The sequence below is a fragment of the Diadema setosum genome, chromosome 1 (assembly GCF_964275005.1).
Source record: "Diadema setosum chromosome 1, eeDiaSeto1, whole genome shotgun sequence".
Taxonomy (NCBI): Eukaryota; Metazoa; Echinodermata; class Echinoidea; order Diadematoida; family Diadematidae; genus Diadema; species Diadema setosum.
In genome coordinates this window covers 42,744,613-42,767,888 of record NC_092685.1, presented here as the reverse complement: position 1 = coordinate 42,767,888, position 23,276 = coordinate 42,744,613, and the positions used below count along the sequence as shown (strand labels likewise).

General features: G+C 39.6%; 2 protein-coding genes across 2 annotated transcripts in view; one reads left to right on the top strand and one right to left on the bottom strand.

The window, feature by feature from the left end:
• Positions 1–1,479: 1,479 nt before the first annotated feature.
• Positions 1,480–10,551, top strand: LOC140237814 (DNA polymerase eta-like). The gene is made up of 10 exons (XM_072317779.1): positions 1,480–1,613; positions 3,051–3,185; positions 4,020–4,234; positions 4,856–5,007; positions 5,689–5,792; positions 6,226–6,345; positions 7,325–7,448; positions 7,917–7,982; positions 8,428–8,597; positions 9,255–10,551. The coding sequence occupies exons 1-10, from the start codon at positions 1,480–1,482 to the stop codon at positions 10,549–10,551; spliced, it is 2,517 nt and encodes an 838-aa protein (XP_072173880.1).
• A 9,277-nt stretch (positions 10,552–19,828) lies between these two features.
• Positions 19,829–23,276, bottom strand: part of LOC140230814 (ras guanyl-releasing protein 3-like) — a 134,249-nt gene continuing 130,801 nt past the window's right edge. Inside the window, exons 14-17 of the mRNA XM_072310957.1 lie at positions 22,787–22,902; positions 21,571–21,992; positions 20,533–20,867; positions 19,829–20,077 (exon numbers count right to left, since the gene is read on the bottom strand). Of these exons, the coding sequence (XP_072167058.1) occupies positions 19,907–20,077; positions 20,533–20,867; positions 21,571–21,992; positions 22,787–22,902 (1,044 nt within the window). The 3' untranslated portion in view covers positions 19,829–19,906. The remainder of the gene's footprint in view (positions 20,078–20,532; positions 20,868–21,570; positions 21,993–22,786; positions 22,903–23,276) is intronic.

Below are 23,276 nucleotides of genomic sequence, written 5' to 3'. Positions count from 1 at the left end.
TCATGAGGAATGAGAGCATTTTTAAAAAACTTTAACGTTTTTTTTATCTTATAAATGCTGAGAGGAAACAGAAATGTTAAAATTCTCATAGCTTTGCAAAGCAGCTATGTCATACATTTCAACAAGAGCATTTTGATATGCATACATATACTGTATTTTTATTTCATGAACAAAGTATATTATACAGGGTACTGTTATGTATATTTATATTATGGTATACGGTGTATGTGCAGATATAAAGTGACCAGTGACAGATTGGGATTCACTGTGATGGACCAAGATATGTCATTAGGGTTGACTGATCTTTTTTCCAGCTATATATGTGTACTGTCAAAACATGGCAGCCTGAAACAAAACTGATTTTTTTAAAACAATTTGTATTAATGAATTCATTCATTCATTCATTCATTCATTCATTCATTCATTCATTCATTCATTCATTCATTCATTCATTCATTCATTCATTCATTCATTCATTTTTATACAGGCGTGCCCTCACTAGGAAATAGAATACAGTTTCATTGATGCTTCTGCACAGCATGCTCAAGTTATATACTCTTTAATCTACATTTCTCCCTTTGCTATGAAACTGCACCTCCGAACTCGCATTTCAGTCACTTTTTGAATGGGATAGGATGGCAAAATTAATGTCTCATTTTACAGCTTACAGCTTACTTTTTGAACTATGTAGAAAAGTGGAGTGAGAGAGAGAGGGAGAGAGAGAGAGATACATACATACATACATGCATACATACTAGTACATACATACACAGTATACATACATAGTCATATATTTGTATGCAAATAAATTATGCATGTCTGCTTGATTATCATATGTGGGTATGTTTGCAGGTGTGGATGTATGTGTGTGTGTGTGTGTGTGTGTGCAAGCATAGCAAAGGCGGACCTAAGTAGAGGCCCTATCATCAAAGAGCAACATAAAACAGCAAAATCAAGAAGAAAGAAGAAACGAGCGGAAAGCTGACAATATCAGCAATTGCAACTGAAGTTTAATGTGGTACTACATGTAGTACGTCATGTCTCTACAACAAATAGAACATAGATTACAAATGTCTTAATTAATGATACAGTATGAATAAATGAGTGCATAGCAGAAACAGCAGCTGAGAAAGTTGAAGAAACCAATAACGGTCTAAATAAGGAGTACCTTTGCATCACGCACTACGTACGTACTTAATTTTGACTTTAAAAATACACAGCAAAAACTCCACAATAATTTAAAGCGATATACTAGTACATCAGTTGTTGTGGATGCTATTTTCGAGGTTCGGTTGGGCACGTCCCTCTCGTGGCGCCCGGGGGTGAGGCTGCTTGTAAATGCCCATTGCATTCGCATTGATGCGACCGGCGGCTACACTTACGATGAACCAGCGCGCGCTATGAACACAAGGATCACTAGGAGCGCGCGGCGGGCGGCGGGCAATTTCAATCAAGATCGAAGTTACGAAACGTCGAAAGATGGCTCGAGAACCTCGAGTAGTGATCCTGATTGACATGGATTGCTTTTACGTACAGGTTGAGCAGCGACATAATCCTCACATCAAAGGAAAGCCTTCCGCAGTTGTCCAGTATAATGCCTGGAAAGGTGGAGGGTGAGAACTTATATTTACATCCAAATTAAGATCCAAGAATGGTATAGTCCCACGCGTTGAAGTTGGTGTCGTCAATTTCAATCGCCAACATTATCAGATTATTGTTTAGTAACTAGACTAGATCTAGTCTAGCTAACGTTAGACGTGACGTGTAGGGTCTAAAATAATTGTAGTGCTACAGACACAGTAACTATACACAGCCCAGTCGCTGTACGTAGCAACAGCGTACTAACAGCGTCTGGTCGGGCTACAGACACAGTAAATTTACTCGTAACGTTAGACATCTAACGTTACTTTAGATAGATCCCCGTTATGAATTTATTTGGCATAAATTTAGGCCTAGGCCTACTCGTGAAATAGAATCTAGGCCCCACCACTGCCAAGACTGTGTGTCGACGTGTCCGTACTAATCAGTAATACTACTCGCCTGTTTATACTCGTGAATTCATCCCCACCATGTCATGTGGCGTTCATCGGTAGATAAGCACGGCGGTGGGGCTTTCTTCCACGATGCGGCCCCACCAAACGGCGTTTCCGCGAGATTGATACAGTGGCGGGGCCGATTCCCACAGCATAGCATCTTTCCTCCTCCCTTTCTCCCATTTTTTCTGTTCTTCAACATTTTATTCTCGGAAGGACTTCCTAAGGCCTAATGTCCCTCGACTAATTCAATGGCAAATTTAACAATAAATACAGCCCTAACCTAACCCTATCCCTAACCTAAACTTGCTTGGATTAAACGCACGGGTGCACGCACACTGCGGTGGGGCCGATTTCACGATTTTGCCTTATTTATTGTTTTTACTACACTATTGACTGTATGTTAATACCTTGGTGTTATAGTCTAGAAAATAGATCTACGGTTGATATAATTCAGACTTCTAGTTCAGAGTTCTCTTACTAGCCTTTCTGTTTCAATATGATGCTTTTGGTTTTCTTTCTTCTTCTTTTTTTGGGGGGGGGGGTAGATCTGAGGAGCTAATGTTAAAGGCATATTAATTGAGCACTCACATGACATTAGCAACATTTATACTGTAGCAGTGTAACTGTTAGGGGGTCTAGTGTTAACAGGTAGAAAAAAAAGAAGAAAACACAAATAGACTACACTGTGTGTAGCGAATGCTGAATTCTTTAATATGTGTGCCGTGTGTGTGTCAGACAAAGTGATTAATGAGGTTTAGTGTAAGGTTTCTCTGAAATGTTGAATGTATTTAACGTTAGTGATGTCTACTGTATTAAAGTTTGCTCCTTGTGACAGGATTATTGCAGTGAGTTACGAGGCGCGGAAATTTGGTGTGACCCGTCAGATGCGCGGGGATATGTGTGCCATGTGTGTGTCAGACAAAGTGATTAATGAGGTTTAGTGTAAGGTTTCTCTGAAATGTTGAATGTATTTAACGTTAGTGATGTCTACTGTAAGTTTGCTCCTTGTGACAGGATTATTGCAGTGAGTTACGAGGCACGGAAATTTGGTGTGACCCGTCAGATGCGCGGGGATGAGGCGCGTCAAAAGTGTCCCGACATCCAGCTGGTAAAGGTGCCAGAGAGTAGAGGGAAAGCAGACTTGACTAGGTGAGTTTTGCATGATGCCTACACATAACTGCAGATATCAAATTGACAAATAGCATTCTTGATTCTTTTCTTCTTGCTATAATTTCTCCATCTCTCTGTTAAGCAGCTGACTGAAAGAATTACAGTTTATCACCAGTGATTATTTGTGATGATACAAAAATATTTCTTAATGATATAATATTGCAGAATAGATTGAAGTATACTACACTTTTGAGTCGCTGTGTTTGCAATTGATAAGAAAATGAGATTACATGTATGTATTAAAGAAGCCTTTTACAGGAATTAGGTGCCTGTGAGTTGGACAAGAGTAAATGATGAAATACATGTACTGACTTTTGATAGCAGACCTAGATCAAAACCTAGAGAATAGTCTCTGTGTGATGCCTTATCTAATGCCAAAGTTGTTGAAAATGTAGATTCAGTGAAGATTTAGCAACAGCTAATCAGAAACGGTTGCCAGTCAAGGAGAGCCTACACGAACATCAGAATGAGTGAAAATTTTTTGCTGAGTTAGAGGTGTAAGGAAGTAGAGCCAAATATTTGATGGAGTACTCATAGTGGAAGGAAGAAACCAAATTGTTCCTTGACTGACATAATAGCTGTGAGCTTTCAATTCTGGACGATAGGGCTTACAGCATGGAGAGTTCATAACAGTGACTGTCCTGCTCCATCCTGATTTGTTAGCTGTTTAAATTTCTGTGGATGGGCATGTTTGCATCCTCTTTTAAAAAAAAAACTCTGTAAGCTGTCACACGCGCACACGCTGTACCTTAATATACAGGTATTATCATCACCCACCCCCTTCCTACCCACCACTTTTTTTTTATTCTGCAGGTACCGTGAAGCAGGGGCAGAAGTGATCACGGTCCTGTGCAAGTACAGCAAGAGCGTGGAGAGGGCTAGCGTGGACGAGGCCTACGTGGATGTCACGGAGGAGGTGCAGGAGAGGCTATCATGCATGGGGGAAGGTCGGGGCATCGAGGCATCCAGTCTCCCTCAGACATTTATCAAAGGCCACGACACTGCTGAAGATGGAGTCGACATTGAAGGTGAGGCAGATGTCCACTTCCAGAGCGATGCTGCTGTCGTACCAACAAATCATATAGGCAACAGGAGATTTCTAGATGTGTGCCATTCTTTTTAGGTCTGAAGTTGGTATGACAAGGACAAGCATCTTGTTTTCTGGTGTTACAATGTATTACACATGATTCTGTTCATTTTGAAATATTGATTTGGCAAAAGTTTGTTACACATTAAAAATTTAGGCATTATTTCATCATCTTTTTTTCAGCTTTATTTGGTTGAATTTTTTGTTTATGTTTTTTTTTGCATGGACGAGCAGTTGCAGAAATGGAAATAATGCGCACATCTGTAGGGTCATCTTTCTGAGAACATTGGTGTTGAAATTTTGATCGATATTTACGCATTGATCCTGAAATTGATCAAAGCTTGGTTTGAGGGTACATGAAGTCACTAGTCACACGCAGAGAGATTACCAGTGAATGTTCATTTGTGTGTGTTGTAAGATGGAAAAGGCTGTGAATTGTGCTCAAATTTGTATTTGTATGTTTGTTTGTTTTTTGCATTATTTTCCTGTTCATGTGTTGGGGGAATGTCTAAGCAGAGTGACATGATAAAAGAAAAAGGATTTTTTTGGATATCATGTGCAGATGTAAGAAGAAGAGGGCTTGAGACTTGGCTGCAAACGGATGATGTTGAGATGAAAAAGCTGGCTGTTGGCGCCATGATAGCAGAGGAGATGAGAACAGCTGTTGTCAAGGAGACAGGATTCCACTGCTCAGCTGGCATCTCCCACAACAAGGTATGTTTGGGACAGTTTAGATGCAGTAAGGACTCAACAGAGGTGTGGTTTGTATAATTCTATCTACACAAACCTTCATATCACAACGTGTAGCATCAGTAGAAGATGTTTAATAATGTTGTTTAGAAATCACAATAAATGTGACTGCCATGTTGTTTGATTTTATTTGTGTGTGTGCTTCCTTGTTTTTTTGTGTTTTTTTTTTTTTTTTGGGGGGGGGTTTGTTCTTTTGTCTTGTAAACAAGTTTTGCATTGTAGTGCAGCTGTCTTTACTTCAGATTGTTTCATACGACTGAAGAGCAAGTCTGATGATGCTTTTGTATATTTAAAGGGATTGACCACTGGAGTTTACTTTATATTCCCATAACACAACAATAAAATTGGCTTTAGCCTAAAAGAAAATCCCCTACCATGTGCACCCCAAGTCTATGAACAATTTACTCCTGATAAAAGTAAGCACCCTGCAAGAAAATGACATATTATATGTAGCATTACAAACCCCAGTGAAAATGGCTAATGACCCTAAAACTTCATGAGGAAATAGGCTCTGAAGTGATATTTCCTCGTTTAGCGACTCCTTCAGCATATTGGTGGTCGTGATTTTCCTTGATTTTTACTACCGTAAGTCATGCACTGATATTGTGAAGTTTACAAATACTTTATGTTTGATTCTCCGTCTAGATGCTTGCAAAGATTGCTTGTGGATTCCACAAACCCAACCGGCAGTCAGTTCTACCACCAGCCGCTCTAGAGGGAGTGTTCAAAACAGTTCCTGTCAGAAAATTGTGAGTCTTGTTGTATTTGTTTCCATTTTTGTAACCTACAGGATGTACTTCATGCTCTGCTGCCCTTAGTTTACCATGGTATTCAAAATATTCATGCTCTTTTACCCATTCCAGAATCTGGTAGCAGAAAGATTTCAGTCGACTTGTGATCACAAAATATGTTGCGATGCTCTGCATCCAGTTTTTATAATTGTTCAACAAGATTTTGGCATGCTTCTGGTTGTCAGGAGTAACCTTTATCAAGAAAATGTGAAAAAAAAAGTGAAACTGTTTGTTAGCAAGTCTATTCTTTCATCCATTTTCGTTTAAATGGAAGAAAGATGTACAAGAGTACATAGTTGTTGTTTTTTTTTTTCAGGGTGTGAATTTTTCATTTTGCACATTATGTGATTGATTACCCGTAATGTGGCTGTGATGAAATTTTGTCCTGCAGTCGTAATCTCGGAGGGAAACTTGGCCACTCATTGTCGGAGGATCTTGGCGTGGAGTACATGGGTGACCTTTTGCGGTACACAGAGAAGCAATTGCAGATGAGATATGGAGAAAAAACAGGGTAAGGAAGGATGAAAGAAGACTACTTCTTCCGTTTTAGCTTAGGTTTGTGATACACTGTTTTCCTGCATTCCAGCTCGTTTGTGCCATCAATTTTGCCATTTAGATATTGAGACAGCACAAGGTATGGTGTGGCTTTGACATTGACATTTTGTCATCATTTCATTTCTTATCACTGCATAAAAAAAGAAGAAGAATGCAATGCATTTGTCAAATGGGTTGCTTGGGGATGTGAGGCTTATATTATTTGACTTGATTAATTAATTAATTTGTTGACCTCACAAGTCAGAGTACTTATTTCTACATATCATTTTGCTTCTATATTCTGTAATGTGGTCATCCAATGATTACATGAATGAAGGGAGCATAGATAGACCATTATAAGTTAGAAGCTTCTTTTTTTTTTTTCCATTTGGGAGTTTATTAAATCATTGACAGTGTCCAGCATTGATTTTGATTTTTCAGTTCCCCAAGTTTATTCTGACATACCATGTCATATATGTATACTAGATATAGGATGAGTTGCAGTGTTTTCCTTGATTCGGTACTCATCAAGACGGATGAAGAAGGTGCTTACATGCTACATACTAAGGAGCTTATCTATCTCAAATAACAATTGATTGACTCCTGTGGGAGCAAAATGTGTAATCTCAAGGTTTTGTAACATCGCACACTCTGTCATTTCAACTATTTATGAGATGCAAACTCCTTTTAGACCTTCAAAAAGTGGAATTATCTGAATTACCTGCATTACCTAAATTGCATGCATTACCTGCATTACCTATGCTGATGCCTAAGTCAAAGACATGTAGAGGGCCATTCAAAGGATCCAATCCTGAACCTAAAGAGTTCAATGTGATGTATCCACAGGGTGGTCAAAAGGAATAGAGTGTTGAAGTACTGCGCAAAATCTTTGTGCTGCATGATGGTGCTGCTAATTACAATAATTAGTATTCATGTTTTCCCCCCTCCCAATTTAGTTCCTGGCTGTTTGGTATATGCAGAGGCGTTGATGATGAGCCTGTCAGACCCCGGCAGCTGCCAAAGTCTACGGGTTGCAGCAAGAACTTCACCGGCAAAAATGCCCTCGACACCAAAGACAAAGTGAGCCACAGGCAGTCATTCTTACATTGCCATAAATATGTCTCCTACATTTTTTTTTTTTTTTTTCAGGACCCACTTTGGCTCCTACAAATTTTTTCAAGGCCCGCTTTAGCTCCTTCAAATTTTTCAAGGCCCACGTTGACTCTTGCAATTTTTTTTAGGCCCAGTTAGATCCAATATATATATATATTTTTTTAATCTTATTTTTGGCTGACATTGCGGCCCACCTGCGAGAGATTCATGACCCACCGGTTGAGAAGCGTGGCTATAAACATAGGAAAGACAAAAATTATGTTTGCGAAAACTTCGGCATATCTTTTCTTTGGAAAGTGTCATGGTGGGTTTTTTTATGAACAATTTCTGTGTTTTCAACTTGTTTGAGGAAAGAAAGGAAAGAAAAAGAAGATAATGAAGAGATGTGCATAGCTTCTCATGTAAGGTTTCTTTTTACTTTCAATCCACCAATAGGTCAAGCACTGGTTGAGATCGCTTGCTGAAGAAGTGGAACATAGATTACAAAGAGAAGAAGAACTGGTAAGTATAGACAGGGAACCATATTTCCTCTATCCTGATAGTTTCCCAAATTACAATCAGAAGTACCAGTGTCTTTTGAATACAATTCAACTTCACACCTTGTGTAAATGCAAAGGCTGCATTTTTTTTTTGTCAAAAAATACAGAAAGGCAGACTGACAGACACACACCCTTGCACACACATAGAAACACCAGAGTTTTGCCAAAAAGCAAACCTTTAGACACAGATTGTGAAGAGCGCCAGCTCTTTAAAGCTGTTGCAAGTTTCAAGGTCATTGACATTCAAAATCCGCAGTTTAAAAGAAAAAAAAAAATGAAACAGAAACATAACTGAGGGTATGGTTGCACTGTATTACTAAGGCATGATTGAATTTGCAGAATGTTGATTTAATGTATTTCAAGTTGTGTTTCTTTAAAACTCCAATTCAATAACATTGCCCTTTCAGAATGACCGCAGAGCCAAACACCTGGCAGTTTATGTGCGGCAGGCAGGCACTCCTCCCACTTCCGCTAGTCGCTCATGCGCCATCTGCCACATCAGCAGTGAGGCCATTGCTAGAGACTGCTTCATGGTCATTCAGAACCTCAACCAGGCGGGTAATCATCAGGCTGCATGGTGAGTGTGGGTGTGTTTATGTGTGTGTGTGGTGGGGGGGGGGGGGGACCTCTTCCTCGGGGGCTCTTGAAAGAATAATGTCCGAAAAGTATGGTACTAAGAAATTAGCTACAGAAGAATTAAAGACACTTGTGAAATTTTGTTGTCTGATCAATTTATGTGGTATTGCTGAATTGGACTCAAATATCCAAAGTCTTCGAATACATATTTCATAGTGAAACGTCAGCTCATCTGCTTTCAACCCTATAATTCTCATTTTGCACTCATTTTGCACTGCTAACAACTGAAGTTTTGGCACATAATTGAGTGTAGAATTATCACTGTTAAACTAGTGATTGTGCTTGGGAGAAGTTTACTGCTTGAACTGCATTATTGCCCCATGTTGCTAAAAGTTTCAACATTTCAGCTCATGTTACCACAGTAGTAAAATCTGTTACATAATATGAGTCAATTACAGTTAACTTTGCTGTATTTTGTACTTTTGCAGATGAGTGGTTCAATACAGAAACTAACATCTGACAAAAATTGTGCATGTTGTTGTTTCTGTGTTGTCGGTTGCAAAATTTGTGACAAACACCATGCTGTGATATATTCTGTGTTTGCAGTGAACAATTGGCAGTATGTGATTTTCCTTTCTTGTCTTTTAATACATTTTAGGTCACCTGCCATTATATGCCTGGGGATCTCAGCATCAAAGTTTATTGACCTGCGCGGCTCAAAATCTGCACCCGCATCCATTGACACTTTCCTTAAAGCCGTCCCAAGCGGGTCAAGTGATCAGCCAGAAGAACCAAAGGGAACCGCGTCCAAGGCATCATCAAGGAAACGGAGCTCCATCGAAAGGTTCCTAACCCAGCCCAAGCCAGAAGACAGGGAGGCGGAAACGGAGATTCCCAGGGATGCAGCCGGGGAAACATTGCAGGGAAGGAAGCCTGCAAGCCCAAGGCGAGGTAGCATTAAGACATTCTTCTCGCCAAGAACAGGTCAAGGGATTGATAGCAGTGACACCAAAACAAAACTCAATTCTAAGGATGGCAATATGAAGAGCAATGATGGAGAAAGTAAGGAGCGTCTTGGCGTGGCAAACAATGTGTCAGATTTGAATATGGATAAGAGCAGGGTGAGTGGGGACACGGTGCAAGCCAACAGTCTTTGCGGTAAAAACGTCACATCGGGAGACAAGGTATCTCATGACGATGAACCCGTTAAAGGGAAGTCATTTTTCGCCAGATTCAAGCAGAAGCAAGAAAGGGAGAAGGCTCGTAAGGAGAGCACGAGACATGGAAATTGTGTTTCCCAGGATATCAGCAAGGTTGCAACTACAGATGCCCTGTCAAATCCCCAGGGGGGTCTAACAGAGGCTAACCGTGCTGGAGTAGATGAAATCGAAACGAGATATCACGAACCCCCAGAACCCATGGACTTATCAAGTGATGACGACTTTGTGGTTGGAGGGAAATATTCGGGAAATAATAATAAAAATGCTGCCAGCGGTCATCACAGGCAATGGGATATTTCAGAAGCTTACTCAGACGAAAGTTCAACTGATCTGAACAGCAAGCAAGACAGTGCGAGTTTCCAAATTCAGGAGGATGGCGGCCCTGCAGCCTCTAAGACCAGGACAGCTGCGGAACGCACTCAACCAACGGAAGATGAGATCCGGTGTGAAAAGTGCCACGAGATAGTCCCCGTGTGGGACTACCCCGAGCATGTGGACTATCACGTAGCCCTGGAACTGCAAGAGAGCGAGAGAGCCGGTGTCAGGACACCCGCAGGGAGATCTGCATCCGCTGGTGCAACCGATTCCAAGCCCAGGCCTGGACCACCGATCAGGATCGGGAAGAAAAGAGGTAGACCGCCCGGTTCCAAGAACAACACAAAGAAGGCGAGACCCGGCACAGATAATTCGGGACCGGGCACCAGCACCTTGCACAGTTTTTTCAAACCCAAATAGAGATGGAGCCCAAGTTTAATTTTGACATCTTGGTCCTTCGCATCAATTTAATTTTCTTGATTTTTGATGCGTGTGATGTTGGGAGAGATTTATTGTTAATCTGCAATGTCTGATTTATTCCAGTCTGAAATGATATTTATCCTTTCAATGATATGAAATATTTAATATTTCCTTTGTCACATTATGTAACTACAGCAAACACTGATTAGCAGGAACTAAGTTTGATACAGTGTGTATTTATGTATGCATATATGTATGTATATCTATCTCTGTGTATATTTAAAGTATATTATGTATATAAATATGTGTTTGTTTGCATTTGGGTGTGTGGAGTGTAGTATAATATTTGATACTGTAAAAGGGGAAATTTTTGCGTGAGAAGTTTTTCGCGCTCAGCCAGGTAAGAAGAATTTGGCAGAATCAAAACATGAAATTGTGTTGCATACAACGAGTACAAAAAAAAAGAAGAAAAAAATTGCATGTTTATGTACTCGCGTGAGATTCTTATTGCACCAAATTTGCAAAAATTTCCACTTTTACAGTATTGTAGAAATTATCAAGGTTCATATTTATGATTTGCAGTGCTTTGGTATGCACTGGTTTTATTCTAAAACATAGTCTGAATTCTTGTGCACAATTCTTCTCAGGGCTTTGTTTATTGTATATTTCATTCTAGAAAACCCAGCTTGAACCAAGGCAAGTAGTCTTCTTCATAATGACAAGTGCATGCCTCTTGATCTCACAAAATTATCAAACCATGATTGCGATGCCAATGCCAAACTTACCTCCTTCGAGCACCATTCTATCATGTGCATTGTATATTCAATGGAAATGAAATTTCTGGTATGCTCTTACAATTTGCTGAGACACTGGGGCAAACTTGAACAATCCGGAGCTGTTAAGAACTCTTGTAGTCACTCTGAAAGTTGTCATGCAATTCTGCGACAGTACTAGCTAATCAAATCAAAATTAGTAGTCATTCCTTGCTCAGTCCCGACACAGTAATATCCTGTCTGACGTGATGTACTGTATACGCCGATTATTTCGTGAGGTTTTTATTTTCGCAAATTTCACGAGTCAGCTACTATTCGCGAAATTAAAAACGCACGAAAATATTGACTCTCGTGCAGATATGAATGTGACGTACACGTATAAATTTCACCGTTCAGTACTGGACCCCATGATCGCGAATTTAACCACTTGTGAAATTGTTGGGAAGTCCTGATTTGTGGAAATTTAGACTCACGAAAGCGTATTACAGTATATATTGTCAAGTTATTTCAAACATTTAGTGTAGCAATGATTTAATTTGAAAAAAAAAAAGATGTCATATCATGCATAGCATGATTTGGTGCACTAGTGACTACTGTTAAATTTATAATGATTTAGGCTAATATCATGGATGCATTGCAGTGTTCTGAGGGCTGAAAAGTTGTATTTTTGGTGGAAAAATAGTATTTTTACCTCTCCTGCAATAGATGTTTGCAGTAATACATTTTGGAAAAATCAGGATTTTTCACAAAACCTGCAGTACATGTTTTTTTTGCTCATCCCCCCCCCCCCCCAAAAAAAAAAGAGTACAAAATACAAAGACTGTTTAGTATAAAGTAGCAGTTGGCATCTCTTGATAGCCAGGCAAAATGGACAACACAAGTCGAAGATCACTTTCTAGGAGCATTTCTACGAAGCGGAAGAATTTTATCAGATCACCATTGGAGGACTAACTGTACAGAAGTTGTTACACTGTATCAGAATCCATCCCCGAGGGGGCCTTGCAGAGGGAATGAATTCATAACAGCAATGTTCTTCAGATGTGGAGTCATGTCAAACACAGATTTCAGTGTCTGCAGTTATTGCTATCATCTAATCAAATCAATGGAATATTTTTTGATTGAAAGACAACTGCAGATTAGAATGAGGACAAGTTTTATTCCTGCTTTTACCATAAATAAAACTTGCTGAAAGCCCGCTGACATGAATTGAATTGGCGAGTGTGAGTTGTGGTATCTCAGTAGTAGTGTACAACGTAAATTTGGTATAAAGATACATGTATCTAATGGTGCTATACAGCGCTCTTTTCTTTAGTCCAAATGTACCAAACCTCCCTTGTTTTATACATGTACATTCTTTCCACTGATGTCAAAAAGTTTCTTTCATTAACTGAAAGGCATATTTTGACGTAGTACATGTAGTGATAATTCCTTGTTTGTTTTAATAGCATGTGAGGCTACCATCCAGATGTTTCAGGAGTACATTTTCACTTTTCTGCCATGATGTTGCTTGTTTCAGAAAATTCTGGCTACACATTTTGTGGGAACCAGAGAGCGATTTTGAGCCATGGCGACACTAGCATTTACAGCCCTTTGCTTCTGAAATGAGAATATATATTTGTTTTTGGGGGGTTAAAGTTTGGTGTAAAATGATGACAAATGAATGGTTGTTCAAGGACATGTGCTTGACATACAGAGTGCAATAGACTCTTGAAAGCTTGTGAAGTGCAAATAGTTTTAAAAAGATATTTACATGTATACCACAAAAAAAAAAGAAACCCTGTTATGCAATGCACAAAGACTCTGACATATTCAGACCAAAGCTTACCATAGTTTCATGAACTTTATAGTATTTATTGAAATATTTCATTTACATGTATAAATAATGTATGATTGAAATAAAAGAACACGACAATACAGACGGGATACATGGCAAACAAATCTAAAGAGTATAAAAATAAAGTTGTGAAAGAGGAAATGTATTACCCTGAAATAAAAACGACCCTAATGAAAATCATGGCAAGTTGAAGTATTGCAGTGAAATGTACTTCTCGTTTCTTACGAATAAAATTGCACCATAGTAATGTGGTGCTACAAACTTGAACTCTGTGACTTGTGCGGCATTTAACGCTTGTGGGTCTCCAATGGTAAAGTACTGTGCCAACACTTGTTTCAGTTCAGCAATTACAAGAAGAACAGGAAAGGAAAAGTATTACCGGTATCTCTGTTTTGGAATTCACTACATTCCCCAAACTGCTAATCTACTCGCACCTCAAAGTATGAAATGAGTTGATAGAGACTACAGAATTTGTTTATATTGGGAGTTGTTGCAAAAACACCAAATCCTCCACCACCTGAATATCAAAAGGGTTTTTCCATAACATTTTCTTCTTTTTTTTTTTTTCCTGTTTTGTTCACCACTTGACGAAGATTCATGAATGAAATGTTCAATTGCTTTGGTGAAAAGTCACACTACAATTCCCCTATATGTCAAGGGAGTCAAGAGCCTTATTTTGATTCTATGGAGAACGTACATTTACAGAAGATCATGCTTTAAGAGCACAAAGATATTGTGTATCATTATGTGTGCTTGAACAAAAACAGAGTTAGCGTTACACTGAGACCTTGCACTATGGCTTCGGTTGAAAGATACACTGTGTGTAGTAAACGGTGTGTGCGAATGAAGAGTTTGCTTGCTTTCTTTACAGCCGTGGTGGAGTTACAACACATATGCTAGCAAAAATGTGTGTTGGGCTTTGACTAGACCTTTATAGCAGTGTCTTTGTGGTTGTTTTAATATTGCTGCTATGAGCTTGAGATTTGCAAGGTGAACTGAAATTTATTTTAGAAACTTAAAGCATCTTCCTCCAAACTCCATGCACTTTTACGCCTCACTTCTGTATCTAAACATACAGTCAGGCCGGCATATAGTGAGTACTGGTACAATGGAGTGGGTAAGAGACATAAAAAACCTGGAGAGAAATTAGTTTAAAACTGCAGGGTTCCATTTCATAAAAAGTTGATATGATAGCAACTCTTGCTGGAATGGCAGTTGTCATGGTAACGACAAGAATCAAGCTTCCTGAATGACTGCTGCGATTTGAAATTGCCATTCCAGCAAGAGTTGTTATCCTACCATCTTTTATGAAATAGGACCCAGGTCTTCACCTTAAAATGGCCAGTGATACAAGTACATAAATATATGTCAAAATTTAAACAATCAACTCCCCCCCCCCCCCCAAAAAAAAAAAAAAAAAAAACACAAAAAACCAACAACAACAACAAACAAACAAACAAACAAAAAACAACAACAATATGGTACGAAAGGAAAAAGGATAAACAAATACAAATAATAAATCCATTGACAACATGATTCTCTATCTGTCTTATGGTATTACACATACAGCTGATGCCAAGAGAAAAATCTCCTTTCTGACATTGGTCATATTGGACCCATCATGAAACCACTACACGTTATTATTCCCCGCAGGAGAACAAACCGGAGGTTGGGCACACACAAGATATGTACGGATGAGTTTGTGAAACCAGCCCCTCCCCCTCCCAGATCTAGCACACCGAGACTTTGAACAGAAAGGGGGGGGGGGGGGAGAAAGATCTGACCAGTTTCACACAGATATAAGACATAACACATAAACAAAGACAGTGTTTTTGTTTTTCATAAATGTAGAAGCCATTTGCCTCTTCAGGCCAGCTGAAGACATTGAATATTTACCTCTCATTTCATTTCATTTCATATACACTCACATATACAGTCATGTGGAGTTTGTGCAAAAAACAAAACAAAAACAAGAAAAATGAGTCGACCTTTGTACACCTGATATAATAATAGTTTCTATGGATGAGATCAATCGTACAGTAGTCTACCAGCGCATGAGGAAAGATTCTGAAAAATGCAGAAATGCTCATTTCTATTTTTGCAACCAGAGAGTGCATGTTATGATAAGCTGTCCCCCAAACAGACCTGCACAATACCACATTTCACTATCATATCAGTAGTACTGACCTCAACCAGATCTGCTGCAACCAAAAAGCAACAATTCTTTAATTCACTCTTTTTCACATGCCTGAGCATCATGTGGTGCCTTAATCCCTGAATGTAAGTGGGGCGACCCCAACAAAGTGTCCTGGCACACGATCTACAACACAGTGGACGACTAGTGCATTCCTTTTTTTTTTCTGCCGGATCAGAAATTTCATGTACAGGAAATGTCTGTTATAACAAAGTCACCATAATCAGTGATTTTACCTCACTACAATAGGTACGACATTGAAAATGTGCTTTAAAAAAGGGATCAGCTAATTATAGTCAAGGAAAATCGGGACCACTGAATTCACGTCATTAAAAGCTGTACCTCAATGCAAGCAAGCTTATCATATCGAGGTTTCCCTGTAGGTACCTGGTACTAGCCTTTTGCAATTAAGGCAGCTCACTATGATTTGAGGACATGCACACAGAGAGCAGTGGACTCGCACACACAGCACGCAAGTGGCGAGCTGCGAGCGGGCGGGCATAGCGCGCTCGCTCCGACCCAACTGTGTGCGAGTCCGCCACTCGCTGTGTGCGAGTCCGCCACTCACTGTGTGCGAATTCACCGCTCGCTGTGTGCGAGTTCATTGTGAGCTGCCTTTGCAAAAGGCTATGTAGGTACATGGAGTTCACGCTGTATGAATCTTGCTATCTCATAGTCATGCCAAGCTGGGACCACTGATATCACCAGTGTGCGAGCATCTTCTTTCCACCACAATTATGCCAGCGACAAGTTGGACAGGAGGCATGTTGATTACGGTCAACCTTGTTAAAGTCCAATAATCGCCTAAGTCGAAGGTCTTTTCAAGTCCTTCTCTTTTCATATTTTATTGATTTTAACCCCTCATAAGTCGAATTTTCTATAAAACGAAGCAATTTCTTCAGTCCAAATAGAATCGACTTAGGCAAGGTTGACTGTATTTGCCTTCTACACATTTGCCTGTGTCGGGCAGTAACACGTGGGGTAATATTTTTGCCAATTATTTTCTGAACACCAAAGGGATCATATAGTCTTGGTTGCGATGTGATTTCAGGTTTCTAACATTTTTTGGTGAGATAATGAGAAACCTCTTATGAAATATAAAAGAGCATGTAATTCTATGAGGAATTCAATGTTTATTTGATGAAAATTGGTTTTGAAATGGCTGAGATATCCAAAAAAGAATGATTCTAATAAAGTGTGGGACCCACACTTTATTACGATCATTTTGTTTTACTTTGTTTTTGGATGTTTCAGTCATTCCAAACCCGATTTCCATCAAATAAACTTTGAATTCCTCTTCACATGGTATGCTCTGTACTATATCATAAGTGTTATCTTGGTAGTCTCACAAAAAGTTAAAAGCCCAATTCTCATCTCCACCAATACTGTACCATCCCTTTATTAACCTTTATCTCGTAAGTAGGAGAAAAAAAGGGGATGGTTATTTGTCAACATCTGCCATTGCATTGCATTCACCGAGTTCTGGAATGTTTCAAAAATCTGCACCCAAAGCAAGAAAGAATGACGGACACGTTGCTGATACTCTCTGCCCCGTTATCCACTACAGTGCAGTCTAGTTATTACAAAGTCAGATACAGCGAGACGTCTGATATTGCGAGGTAATTTTGCAGGCCCCATTCACTAGGCATTCTTTTGTTTTTAACCCTGAACTATTAAAACAAGATACCCAATATAATAAGCACTGGCAACTTTGTGCTGTTTTCAGGATCCAGTAAATGATGATATATATCAAAGCCCCCAGGAGAGTTTTGGTGACAGATTATTATCTAGCAGGGGGAACCTCTCTTCTTTCTGAATGTTGGTCCACAGTGACGTGAACAATTTCAAAAAGTCATAAAACACTGACACAAAAATTTCATGTACTAACATATATTCAGGAATGTGGGATTCCAACAGATATTTTTCACGCACAAATGATTTCGTTAAAAATTTTAAGCAATTTTGGTCTCAATGCATTTCCTTTTTCTTTTCATTTTTGTGTGAACTGTACTTTAAAAAAAAAACCTGAATGAATGAATGAATGAATGTCAATGAATGTGGTGTTCTTTCCAAAAGGATGAAGACAGAGGATTAAATTTTGGTATTTTCCCTCATTTTTATTTGCCCCAAAAGATTCAGATCTGAATCTGTTGACAGAAGGGCTGTGATGTTACTGAAAAAAAAAAAAAAACCTGGCAGTGAGTTTGAGGCATAAAACTTCCAATGGTATATATGCTGTGAATCTGGCTCCACGCAAAGTACACTTCCGACATAAATAAATGCTTTAAAGTTTTTGTTTCTGTAGAGTTTTTTTGTTTTGATTTGTTTTGTTTTTTTCTGCAGACCGATACAAAGGCTGTTGGTTGTATGGTATCAGCCACACTATTTGAGTTGTCTTGTTTAGGTCAAACAGATTGAAATACTAAGCCGTAAAGAACCCACTATCCACATTACCATGACCACAAATGAATCAAAATTAGATGCTTGGATCTTATTCATGTTTTTCTGCATATGTATGTTGTATGCATAAGGGTAAACATAACTTTGCAAACCCTAATCTCGAACAGAACCTGCGGCATTATAGAAACTGCCTAACAGAAAGAGTAAAGGCTGTAAAATGAAGTGATCTTTCTATCAAAACAACAATTACTGACATGATCAGGTGAGAAGGAAAAGGACATCTCTTAAAACTGCACACAGCATTAGTGCCCTTCTGCATTAGTGCCCTTCTGCCTTTTACATAACAGGTGGATATTATTCACGGAAGAGCCAGTACAAGCCTTCCACCTCTCCTTTCTCGTAAAGCTCATCATTGCATCTCTTTCGCAGCATTATGGTGTAGTACAATCAATGTTATTACATAAAGTAACACCGGTGAAAAAATGTTAACTACATGGAATTTGCTTCATTCAAAAGCATCTAAAAAGTGTAGGCAGTTTACCTTGAGAGAAGAAAGCTATGCAGAGCTATAATTGTGAGTGTGTGTACAAAGCAATGTGGGCAGTATTGTAAGAAATTCACACTCCTGCATTGGCTCCGCTGTGACATGTGCTGACATTGTGCCCAAGATAATCTGTTGTGATGCTGAAGCAGATTGTGAAGTGGTCCTATAGCAAAACCGATCAACTCCAATAACTACCTAACCCCAGCAAACCGATGCCTTAAAATCAAGTCGAAGTGTCCCTCATGCTGATAAAGGAACTGATAAAAGCCATTGTATCCCCTGCCAAATGAAGAAAATAATACTCATTATTCCAATCTTGGAACTCGAGCGCGATTCATAAATAGGTACAAAAAAAAAAAAAAAAAATCTCAATTCATCTTTCCTTCAGCAGTACTTGTCCATAGAAGAGGTATTTACACACAACTTCAGAAAATTAAAGGTCTTCTTAACACGCAGCATCTTTCAAATGACAAATTATCAAAAACATGAAATAACGAACCTTCCGTTTACAAAATAGACATCTACTGGCACAAATTTTTGCTCTTGAGATTCGATACAACTTACGAAGACATTTCATCAAGTTTTATACACCACACCTCACATCTTGTGTTTCTTACCCTGGTCAATTAAAAAAATATCTCAGAGTCAGCCTGAAGACAAGGTTAAAGAGAGACTTCATACATTGTATGGTAAAAGCTTTGAGAGCTTAGACACTTGTTAATGTTTTGCATCCAATGGTTAAACTAGTCTTCTTCTTGTGTTTTTTTTTTGTCATAAGACAGCGCACTGGGAAGTAGACTGTCGACAAACCTCCATTAAAGTCCACATAAATGCACCATGGGAGACATTTTGCTCTTTATGAGTGTGGTTTGTTCATTTGCCTGCTTTTGTTGTTTTTGACAGGCACAACAGTACGCTGTAATCTTCAGAGCCAGAGGGTGTGGTCTGTACGGGATCTAGTGATGCACCTCCAGCACCGATAAGCATCAAGGTCCGAGAGTTCGCAAGGTTCGGATCGAAAGGAATGATCGTAGCATGGTTGCATCTCTTGCATATATTCCCTCCTCCAGTAGAGTTTGCCTGGTTCTCCATATGTGTTATAAAATCTCTGCTTTTCTCTATCTACAAGACATCTGTCAATGTCTCCAGTACACTGATTTTTGAAAACGAAAAATGACAAAACAAAATAACAAAGAGAAGTTCAGCCTCATTCAAAATAAATGTTCTTTTTCTGGGAAAAAAAGACCAGAATTAAAAAAAAAATGACGAAATGAAAGAGCAGTTTTTGTCCTTTGCTCCATGAGACAGCATCTGTCAGTAGATCAGCCGTTAATGCTGCTAGCCAATGCATCATGACACACAGCACACTTGGGTTTCAGTTCCATATTAGGGTGAGGAATGTCTTCATTAAAACTAGGTCCACTCCACCACTTTGTACATGAATGTATATATATATTTATATCTATATATATATATTTGCATTGTAACCTTAAAAGAGTATTTTCTATTTGTTGTTGTTGTTGTTGTTGTTCTTTCAGCCACTGAGTTGAGGAATTCCATCGCAGAAATTGTCAAGATCACATTACTGTCCCATGCCTTGGGGTTCGCGTCTATACTGTTGTGTCCTTCTGCACATGAAGCGAGTCCATTTGGTCTATAATGAAGGACACCGTGTGCCTCTTGATCGTCTCTAGATGGCGCTCTAGCTGCTGAATTCGCTGCTGCATGCTGCACATTTCCTGCTTCAGTTTGGTGTTCTCCGCCCTCAGTGCGTCACGGTCCTGACAGGAAAAGAACAGTGAGCAAGAAAGAGCAGTAAGACAACTGAGAAATAATGGTGTCACTTATCTAACATAAAATTGGCATCTCAAACTACAGTGTATACCCTTCTTCATGTCATACTCCTCATCAATTTGCGGTTTAAAATCATGCATTCTTTCTACTGTTTCAAGTCACACATTTTCTCAATGAGTGAATATCTCTGAAGGCAAGCCAAGAGAGATATGCCATTGCACATTTTGTGGGAAATACAAAACTGACTCCATTAATTACACACCCTTTCATTCTATACCCATGAATAATAAAAAAAAAAAAAAATAGGTGGGAGGAATGTTTTTTCTCCACAGGCAGTGTCACATCAATGCGTACAATGATTGCAAGACTGCATAATAATGATAACCAGAAGCATGGCTCCTGTATTAACAGGCGCAGTTTGGATAAATGAGGCTACCCTCACCCCTTCGGCCACCACAAGCTTCTCTCTCAGGTCCGTCTTCGAGGCCTTGAAGAAGACGCTGGAGTCGGAGCCCGCGGTGCTCCCGTGGTCGCCGAAGCTGCTGCTGCTGTCGTCCTCGCTGAGCTCGCTCAGCCGCCGGCCATTGCAGATGATGCCCCCGTGCTCGTGGGGGTGCTCGATGTCCATCTCGTGGTCGTCGCTCTCCTTGTCGGACTCCGGCGGCGTGTTCGGGATGAGGTCCTCCGTCTGCGTCGCTGTTTCCGTGAGGCGGGACGACTTCTGCCGGAGGGAGATCCGCCGCTTGTCCTCCCACGACATGTTCTTTACTTTTACCACTAGAAAAACAAAGGAGGCATGGAATTTGTGCATACTTTTAAGAGGTATTCGTAATGAAACACTCTTCCATTTGATCCTTCATGGAGCATATGGTTGTCAGGATAAAATTGTTAAAGTAACTCTCCATGTTATAAACAAGTATGCACAAGTGTGAAAAGAATATGCATTCTGTAAAATTACACAATGCAAAATATTTTTGTAGATGATACAGAGAAGTGAAAATTCATTCAGAATTCTAAATGTAATTACATTTTGTGTTCATACAGGTATTATCAACTTATTTAGTAACTTTTTTAGCATGCTAAAGTATAACGATGAAATGAAGCTGACATATTCCACTGATTCATTTCTCTGCAAGTACTTTATGGTTTGCTTCACACATTTGTCTCTCCTTTACTCTATCCAAAAACAAGAGATGTAAGCATATATAAATAGAACAATGAAATCATTCATTTGTACTCCGTGGAAATTTCAACATTTCAATTAAATGAAATTGACATACATTCTTCCTTGGTCTTTTTGATACATACATTTTGAGAGATTAAGAAAATGAAACATATAATATATACACACACGCATATACATGTTTCTTATTGTTTTTCTCCACAAAACATATTGATATAAAGAGAGATTCTAGGATATATTCGAGCATAAATGGGTGTGAGACAATATTGAATACAAAGGCCGATCTCTCACCTCCACCATTACTTGTCTCTTTGTGACCATTCAGCCCGTTCATACCGTTCACCCCGTTCACGATGGGGCCGCCGCCGTCCATGGTGTGGCGGCGCTGCAGCGCTCCGGCGTTGGGCGAGGACTGCGAGAGGCCTGCTGAGGCGGACGCGGAGGAGACGATGACGCTGCCGTTGAGGCCCTGCGACTTCTTGCTGCGGCACTCCATGACAACGCGGTCCTTGCAGTGCTTGTGGGCATTGATGCCGCAGATCTTGCACTTGTGGCCCTGCTTGATGAGGCCCCAGAGCAGGCCCGTGCAGTGCACGCAGAAGGTCGGGCTGAAGTAGGTGTGCACGCTGAAGTTGTGTTTGAAGCTGGTGCTGAGGGCCAGGCTCTGGGCCCGCACGAAGTAAGACTGCATCTCTGATTTACTGATCAGTCCATCTCTCCTGCAGGGGGTGGAGAAGGAGGAGATGGGAACGGAGATGGTTTAGGGATGAATGATAGAATGATCTGAAGATATTACAGGGTACCTTGGGGAATTTTGCTACAGATATTTGCAATCACTAGATTGATACTCTTGAGTTTCACTTCACATAATGTGTTGGAGAAAGATTAGGTGGAATTGGATAAATTCCTTCATAGAGACAAAACTACATTTCAAAAATTTGCCAATTTGAGAGAATTTCTTTATTGTGTTGCCAACCTATGGATCAGCTTTACATAACAATTAAGAGACTAATGAAAAGATTTGTAACTTGAACAATTATTCACAAACAAAAAGTGCTCAAATTGAAGAGATTTGTTGTTGTTGTTAATGTTTTTTATATCTCACCCTATGAAACATTTACAATGAGCAGTAGCATTTGTATTAAAGAAGATTCATCCCCAAACTACAGAAATGTAGGTTTGAAGACTAATTGCTTTAACTGTCATCAATGATGTTTAAAGAGATCAGTTGTGGTGTAAATATTGTCATGACCACTAAAACCAGACACTTTTGTGTGCATGAAAATTTTGCAGATTTTGAAAGGAGCTACAATTCACGTAAGTGCATAGAAGTACATATTTTGTTGTGGTGGGCAATTCACAAGTGTTTCATGCCGCAAATATTTCTGATTTTACGATATTGTCTCCGTCATGTTTGAAAAGTCATCAACAGAGGGCGCAGTCTCCATGCAGAGGGCGAGGCTTGGAACAAACATCAACTTAACTGCAATAATGACACTGAGAATCAACCCACCTGTCGGCGTCCAGCACACAGAAGGACTCCATGAAGGGGAAGTTGCTCGCGATGCTCTGAAACTCGCTGTAGGTGATGTAGCCGTCCTTGTCGTGGTCGTAGTTCTTGAACACACCCTGCACACACAGGAGAAAAACAACTGACAGTTTTTGAATGGAGTATGCGCAGTTCTTCAGCCATATATTCAAGCTCCTGGTGGTTGATTTATCGTTGACATTCAAATAGTCATAATTTTCATATCAACTATTCCTTTATTTGTCTGATATTTACTCCCTCTGCTGATGATGATTTGTAACTTTTATTTCAGTGCTTTTGCTTTCAATGTTTGTTTGTGTGTTTGTTTTGTTTTGTTTTAGTGGGTGTTTTTTTTTATGCATGGGGGGGGGGGCGGTAAATTCTGTATTATGAGGTGGGGAAACCTTCTGATAAAAGGTCACCGGGTTCTTTGAATCGAGCCTTGGAAGTAAATTTACTACACTAGACTATTGTG

Excerpts from the sequence above, each read along its gene's own strand:
- LOC140237814 (XM_072317779.1), top strand. The coding sequence starts at position 1,480 with ATGGCTCGAGAACCTCGAGTAGTGATCCTGATTGACATGGATTGCTTT. Across the intron at positions 1,614-3,050 it reads AATGCCTGGAAAGGTGGAGG|GATTATTGCAGTGAGTTACG; the intron begins GTGAGAACTTAT and ends TCCTTGTGACAG. Across the intron at positions 6,346-7,324 it reads AGATATGGAGAAAAAACAGG|TTCCTGGCTGTTTGGTATAT; the intron begins GTAAGGAAGGAT and ends CTCCCAATTTAG.